Below are 8,077 nucleotides of genomic sequence, written 5' to 3'. Positions count from 1 at the left end.
AGGTTGTCCATTTTTTTTGTATTTTGCTTTTTCTTTAATTGATTTCCACAACCTAACCCATGTTTGGGTCACCAATGGGAATAGTCTAAGACTATCCACTATGGTGACCAAATTGCACAAACGGTTGTCACATGGCAAATAAGACAAAATTGTAGGAAATTATTTTAATTAAATAATTGAAATTTATGGACAACCAGGTTGGTATGGCAACCATTGGTTGCAACCAACATAATATTAATTCTTTATTTATTTTTCTATTATTTAATTCTATTTCTTTATAATATTTAATTTTTTTTCTTTTTTTATTATTTAACTTCTATTTGTTTATATAATAAAATATTAGTTTAGGTTGGGTTGTGATAGTAAGTGAAAAATTAGATTAGGTTGGGTTATGTAGGTGGAAGAGAGAAATTAATATTTTAATATAAGATTGAGTTGGGTTAGGTTGGGTTGTGATAGTGGAGTTAAGGATGGTCGGGGTAACCCTAAAAAACAGAACGGGGATCAACGCTATTCTCCTCTTCTTCTTGTTCGCTACTTAACATAGAATTTATGAATCTTTGACATCCTCTCTGCTGAAAGAGACGGGTGCTTCTGTTTCTCGAAGGGGCTTTTGATTTACCTTTTAACGCAGGTGTGTGTGTTCCTTTTATTATTTTATGGAAATTTGAAGACGATTACTTCTGGATTTTAGGTTTCATCTGTTCGGTGTTATTGCTAAGCAGTGTGAACTGATTTTCTTTACTTCACCTTGACCTAAATTTCTGTATTTTCTTTATTCTTCATATGAAAATATTCATTTCAAGCTGATATTTGATGATCAAAGAATTTAGATATCTTCCTCCCCATATTTGATGATCAAAGAATTTAGATATCTTCCTCCCCAGGCCGTCTCCGAAAATCACAAATTTTTTTTTGCCCTGTTCGAGATAAAAAATTTGGGCCTATTCGCAAATCTTCATATGATATAAACTGATGAATCATTCAATCAAATATATAAATAGTAAAAACCCATAATACTACGAGAACTGTTATGAAATACTACGACGTTTTGTTTCCTTTCACTGATCTGCAGTGGCGAAGCTTGAGATTTCCGATCGGGGGTCGAAAACGTATATACCAAAAATTTCTACAAAACCGGGGGGTCAAAAATGTATATACCCAAAAATTTCTATACGAAAGCTACATACTCTCCACTAACGAGCGAAAAGTTCGGGGGGTCGGTCGCCCCCTCCCGCCCCCACAAAGCTACGCCCTTGCTGATCTGGCCCCTTATTCCTTATTTTTGTTTAGACTAGTCACCTGGGCTTGTTAATTGGGCCATTTTTTTAAAAACTTTTAAACATGCCCTTATTTAAAAAAACTTTGGGTCTTTTAGCAGGTCCTTATTTATACAAACAACCAGAATTTTTTTTAAAAATTTTTCAGGCCTTACATCGATTTGGGCCCTAATCGTAGGCACCTCCTGCACCCCTTGATAGACGGGGCCCTGTTCCTCCCTCCCAACAACTTGTATTTATTTCTTCTCTGTGAAACACCTAATATACATTGTTTGTTATGGTCTATAATCTGTATTAACTGCAAAATGTGATGATAATTGTTGAACATGATTTTTGTATGATTTATGGTTGTACCAATTAGTTTAATTACCAAATTTGTTGTTTTCTTGTTGTAATCATGCCATGTTCATGAAGAATCTTCGGGTTTTGGTGTTGTTTCTTAAAACCTGCAACGACCTAAGTAAATTGTACGTTTTGACCCGTGCCCATTTTTTTCGTAACCTGTTCTGACTCGAACCAAAATGGCCATCTTTTAAAGCAAACGGCTCTGACCATTCACCGGACTCCCCATTCTGCAGGAATAGTTTGAGTAATTGAATTGTAATCTGTTTTCAGTTTTAGGGAAAATGTTTTTCCACATTGTTCTGGAGCGAAACATGCAGCTTCACCCTCGCCATTTCGGCCGTGACCTTCGCGAAAAGCTTGTTTCAAAGCTTATGAAAGATGTAGAGGGCACTTGCAGGTTCTAGTTGCTAAATCCTGCAACTGTTTTAATGGCAAATTTAAGCAAGTTTGTGTTTAATTTCTTTTTCTTTTAATCTACAGTGGCCGGCACGGGTTTGTTGTGGCCATAACAGGCATAGAGAATGTTGGAAAAGGGCTTATTCGAGATGGCACGGGTTTTGTAACTTTTCCCGTCAAGTATCAGTGTGTTGTATTTCGACCATTTAAAGGAGAGATCTTAGAAGCTGTCGTCTCCATGGTTAATAAGGTTATATACTTGATGCTTTTTGTTTTGATGAATATATACGTTTTTGGCTAAATTAAAAATTTGGTTATTATCATAAAAAAAACAACATTCTTGAAACCTAGAATAGTCATTATACCAGCAGAGACTACTAAAATAACAGTGTATCACAAACATGAATGTCCAATATCCCTGTTGAGAAATTCCATGGGCAGCTTCAAACCATAATAATCAACATTTAAAGACCAGCAGTAGCAAACCATAGTATTAGCAGAAATCTGGGTTTTAAAATGCGCGCATAATGCCTGATGCGCTGATGAGAGTGCATCGCCACAGCTGATGCGTTGCGTTTACGTGGTGCGTGAATATTGCACCGATTTCACGTAATGCGCTCCGATGCATGCAACAATGTTTGTTATGTTTTTTTTTCCAGATTTTATGAAATGGGTTGGAATTTTTTCAATAATTAATATCTTAGTATGCTTGATCTGGACCATTATGGTTCCTAAACACTTTTTGTGGTTCTAGCAACATTTTAGTATGCTTTATTTGAACCCAAAAGCACAACTTTTATCTTTTTATTACGTCAGTTGTATTACTTTAGGTATGTTTTATTATAACTTGTTATGTATAAATAATTTTTTAGTATTTTTTTTTATAAAGATCACATCGCATACATGATGCGCTCGCATCGCGCATCAGATTTTTGGACCAAACGCATTGGAGCGCATCACACAATTTAAAACCGAGGCAAAATATAGAACTTGTGACAGACTGACTACTAACCAATGACCCAATGAAAACCTATAATCATGAGGCAATCTACATCAGAACCAATAACACCCCTGACCCAAATGTTTAAAAATAATGACACAGATAACATATAACTCCCCTGACCCAAATGTTTAAAAATTGACACAGATAACATATATATAGAGTAGGGTTTTCGAGCCGGGGGTCTCACTGGAAGCAGCCTCTCTATTCCTACAGGGTAGAGGTAAGGCTGTCTACATCTTACCCTCCTCAGACCCTACCTTAGCTTTGCTATCGGTGGGATTTACTGAGTATGATGATGATGATGATGAGGGTAGGGTTCATTTGAGAACCACTCTTATTGCGAGAACCATGAGAACCAATGTGAACACACAAAAGAAAAACCTAAAAATACCTAAGAAACACAATTTTTTTTTATTTTTTAATTAAAAATCGCTATTTTTCGTTACCAATTTTTTTTTTCTAGTAACAATTGTCAATGCACATGTGCATATGTATCATTTCTTTGACAAATTCCGTAATACATTACCAGTATTAGACAATTGCACTTTCATTTACACTACCTTCCGTAATACACTACTTTTTACATTTGCAATGTATAAAATGCACATGTGCATCTATATGTATGAACGTGATATAACGTGTTTTGGTACAAAAAGTTTGTTAACAAATAAACATGTATTATAGTGATTAGTGATCCCGGCCAATGTACATGTTTTTGGTTAGTTATATCTAGTGGTTGATGGTTTGGTTATATTTGTCACTTTATGATGTAATATGTTGTTTGGTATGTATGAAGGGTGTTGATGCACATGTGCATAAAGTGAAAAATATTATGCATATTGGTAATGGTAGTGTATTGTGGATGGTATGATAGATGAAAGGGAAAGTGTATTCAAAGTAGTGTACCAAAAACACGTTATATCTTGTTCATACATATTGATGCACATGTGCATTTCTAATATTTGTAATATAAAAAGTATTGTATTACTGATGGTAGTGTAAATGCAAGTGCAATTTTCTAATGCTGGTAATGTATTATGGAATTTGTCAAAGAAATGATACAGATGCACATGTGCATCCATAATTGGTACTCGAAATTTTTTTAGAAACTAAAAGTAGCGATTTTTATATAAAAAATAATAATTTTTTTTTTTGTGTTTTTTAGGTATTTTTGGTTGTGTTCACATTGGTTCTCGCAATAAAGGGTGGTTCCTAACCGATCCTTATCCTATATATATATTTTATATAAAATGCTATAAATCTGTACAAAAGCGGCCTAGGATGAGGTAGCATTTCACGTCAAGAAAAAGAACCATCTACATGTGCGTTTTAAACAAGTTTAGGGACTTTTAATATACCAAAGTTCGGTCGAAGGACTTTTTTTGTGCAAAATGAAAAACTATGTTGGTTATTTTTTTATATAAAAAATAATCTATGTTGCCAAATTTTGTAGATGGGTTTCTTTGCTGAAGCTGGGCCTGTTCAAATCTTTGTGTCAAACCATGTGAGTTATCCTCTATTGAAGCTTCATCATCCGGTTTCTATGTCTGCAATAAATACTTTGTGCAAGTGATTATAAACATTGATTAGAAATTATTTGGTAATTACACAAGGAAGATATATTTACAGAATTGTAGGCGTGTGAAGATTATTGCCATGAAAGATGATACTTTGCTCTTCTCTGTCTGCTTATGAGACTTTTCTGATATAATCGTTCTTTTTTTGTTTTAGTTGATACCCGATGACATGGAGTTTCAGTCGGGGGATATGCCTAATTACACAACTTCAGATGGATCTGTACGAATCAATATTACAAATATTATATTTTCTGGTTGTACTTGCCATATTGGTGATGTACCGTGCTTTTGGTCTTTTTCAGGTGAAAATTCAAAAGGATAGCGAGGTGCGGTTGAAGATCATTGGGACTCGAGTCGATGCCACTGAAATTGTATGGCATAAGTTATTTCAAAAACTCGATCGTTAGAATATACGTAAATTGTGAAGGTTGAAAGTATTCACTTTGGGCAACTTTCAACCCTATTTAACCTGCTCAACCCGTTTCATATTTAGCTAAGCTTTTAAAGTTGACTTGTTTTCTAGTTAATGGGTCGAATTCGAAAGTGTCACCTCTAGTACTTGTTCGTTTTCTCTATTTTTACTTTTTAGTTGTTTCTGTGTTTATTGTTTTACAGATTATATATGTATATATCTTTTTGTAACATGTGAGATTCATTAAATCTTGCTGTTGCTTTGCAGTTCTGCATTGGGACTATTAAAGATGACTTCTTGGGTGTGATTAGTGATCCCGGTACAACTTCTTAATGCATGTTACTTCTCAAGCCTTGTAGCCTTAGTACAACTTTTTAATGCATGTGTAACTTTTGATCTCAATAGTGCATTCTAAAAATGAAAAATCATGTATGTACTGCTATTATTATATTAGCCTTGTTGCACTAACATTTGTGGGTTTTATGTACTGTAGACTAATAGTAGTATTAGATGCACCTCTGATTTTCAGCTACTATTAACCTGTTCTAGAATCTAACCCAAAGGTTTATTTTGGTTCTTCCATAACTCGTTTGCGATTTTTCGGTATACGCTAGAACAAATGGAATTTGGATCGTAACACATTGGGTGCATGTATAATTGTAGCATTTGCAGGTTTTTTTTTTTTTTTTTTTTTTTGAGTAAAGGGTGACCCCGGTGAATATTCTATCAACCATCAAAACCAAATAATACAAGTGATGAACAAATCCATTCCTCAGTTCTCAAGTATGACACACCATACTAGAGTCAAGAAGCAAAAAGCAACACAAAATAAACAGCCATAGACAAGAAAACGACTCAAAACCAAACGACAACTTCGGACACTAGCTGCAACTTGGCCGCAATCATCATCATCAATCAGCAATCCACGGGGCAAACTCCAATTTTGCAAAATCGAGTTTACTTGTATGGAACTTCTAAATCTTAACGTATGGAGCTTCATCCGAACCATTGATAAAACCGGCTCCACTAACCGGTCTGGATCCCTTTTTTTGGTCGAAAACAGTCTTTGATTTCTCTCCTGCCAGACAACATATGCCGCAGCTCCGACAACAAGCTTTGCTAACGTCACTCATACTTGCTCTATCTTTGACTCCGCTCCAAACTTTAGATGCGTATCGGCACTCAAAAAACAAGTGCTCATGAGAATCTGGTCCTGAGAGACAAAGAGCAGCAAAGAAGATTAAAATTAGTATTACCCGCTGACGTCCATTTGCTCATGACATCCTGCGTCTTCAGTTTACTGTTCACTAGTAACCACATAAAAAACGAGTGTCGCGGAATAGCTTGAGGAAACCAAACCACATTCACCCATGGAACCTCATCCCGAGCATGCCGAACGTCCTCCCACACGGTAGTCGTGCTATATTCGTCATCTTTCCCCAATCTCGATCACCATACTAGTTTATCTTGAGTTGACAATGTCAAAACTATCGGCCGAATGTTCTGAAGAGCAGGGAAACGGGTAACCCAAGTACTCGGCCACATCCACACCCCATGTTCACAAACATCCGCAACCTTAGTAATCAATGTGAAACCAGCATTCGCTATAAGTCTAGGCGTGATGAACGTGCTAAGCGGACAAATGTCATCCCATTTATCATACCAAACAGAAGTTATAGTGCCATCTCTCAGCTTGGTCCATACATGAATACATGATGCCGAATACTATGTCTTAAGGCTTAACATTTTCCTCCACGTCCATGTGACATTATTCTTTAAAGGAACATCCCAGAAACTCCTATTCCGAATACGATACGTATGAATCCACTGAGACCATAAAACCTCCCCATTCTTTGTTCAAGATCATATATAACCCGTTTAGGTAAAATAAATACCGACGCCCAAAAGATATGCATAGAAGAAAGTACCGAACGGATTAGTTGAAGCCTACCAGCAAACAATAAGCACTCTGTTTTCCAATCTGTAATCCGGGCATCCATATTTTCCACAAGCCTTCTGCAATCATTATAAATAAGCCTAGTCGAGATAAGCGGAACACCAAGATAGCGAACCGGCAATACACCTTCTTCGAACGGCATAATACTGAGGATACGATCTTTCACAACATTCGGCACATTACCAAAGAATATCGTGCTTTTGGTCATGCTAGGAACAAGGCCCGACATATTCTTGAATAAGTTTAAAGCCTCCAGAATAACTGTAGCAGATCTATGGTCACCACGCGCAAACAAAAATAAGTTATCAGCGAAACAAAGGTAATAATTCGTTGTTTTTCACACTTATTGTGAAATCTGAATTCAGCAGACAATGAGACCTTTTGTTGCAGAATCAAAGTGAGAATTTCCATAACCAACGTAAACAAATACGGAGACATAGGGTCTCCATGTCGAAGGCCTCGTTTTCCTTGAAAATACCCATAGAGATTACCATTAATTGCCAAAGAAAACGACGTAGTAGTGACACACGCCATCACCCATTTAACCATAGTCCGGTGGAACCCGAACCCAACCAATGTTTTTTCTAAGAAACTCCAATCAACAGTGTCGTAAGCCTTCTGGATATCTACTTTAAACGCGCATCTAGGAGGACCAAGACTACGATGATAATTGTGCATCAACTCCTGAGTTAGTTAAATGTTATCCGAAATCCTTTGACCCGGAACAAAAGCCAATTGGTTAATGCTTACGATGTCACATAAACCATCTTTTATACGATTCGTCATGATCTTGCTTATACATTTGTAAAGTGTATTACAACAAGATATAGGCCTATAATCCGTAATAGCAGCCAAAGTACTCACCTTCGGGATAAGCGATATTACCGTATGGTTGATCTGATGAAGAAGTTTACCATTCTCAAAGAAATCCTTGACCGCACAACACACATCATTACCCACCACATCCCATGCTTTTTTAAAGAACACCGAGGTATAACCATCTAGCTCCGGGGCTTTGTTCCCAGCAATAGAGAACCTGGTCGTTTTAATCTCCTCATCGGTCACATGGCGAACCATATTATTGGCCTTATCAGCCAATAGCACCTT

At 36.5% G+C, this 8,077-nt stretch overlaps 1 protein-coding gene across 3 annotated transcripts; it reads left to right on the top strand.

Moving 5' to 3' along the window:
- The first annotated feature begins 445 nt into the window (after window positions 1–445).
- LOC110877826 (DNA-directed RNA polymerase II subunit RPB7) lies at window positions 446–5,545 on the top strand. 3 transcript variants are annotated; one of them, XM_022126038.2, is made up of 7 exons: window positions 448–634; window positions 1,896–2,022; window positions 2,106–2,271; window positions 4,478–4,528; window positions 4,756–4,821; window positions 4,904–4,972; window positions 5,281–5,545. In XM_022126038.2, the coding sequence occupies exons 2-7, from the start codon at window positions 1,907–1,909 to the stop codon at window positions 5,344–5,346; spliced, it is 534 nt and encodes a 177-aa protein (XP_021981730.1). In that variant the 5' UTR covers window positions 448–634; window positions 1,896–1,906; the 3' UTR covers window positions 5,347–5,545. The 3 variants fall into 3 exon arrangements, with proteins under 3 accessions (XP_021981732.1, XP_021981730.1, XP_021981729.1); XM_022126037.2 differs by having other exon boundaries at window positions 449–630; XM_022126040.2 differs by lacking the exon at window positions 4,478–4,528 and having other exon boundaries at window positions 446–634.
- The last annotated feature ends 2,532 nt before the right edge of the window (window positions 5,546–8,077 follow it).

This window comes from Helianthus annuus, chromosome 9 (genome assembly GCF_002127325.2).
Source record: "Helianthus annuus cultivar XRQ/B chromosome 9, HanXRQr2.0-SUNRISE, whole genome shotgun sequence".
In the NCBI taxonomy this organism is placed as follows: domain Eukaryota; kingdom Viridiplantae; phylum Streptophyta; class Magnoliopsida; order Asterales; family Asteraceae; genus Helianthus; species Helianthus annuus.
The sequence above is the reverse complement of the archived record's forward strand: the minus strand, read 5'-3'. Positions and strand labels throughout refer to the sequence as shown.

Bases quoted from the DNA above. Each gene is read 5' to 3' on its own strand.
- LOC110877826 (XM_022126038.2), top strand. From the start codon at position 1,907: ATGTTTTTCCACATTGTTCTGGAGCGAAACATGCAGCTTCACCCTCGC. The intron at 4,529-4,755 runs GTGAGTTATCCT...TTTTTGTTTTAG, and splicing joins AAATCTTTGTGTCAAACCAT to TTGATACCCGATGACATGGA. The intron at 4,973-5,280 runs GTATGGCATAAG...GTTGCTTTGCAG, and splicing joins GAGTCGATGCCACTGAAATT to TTCTGCATTGGGACTATTAA.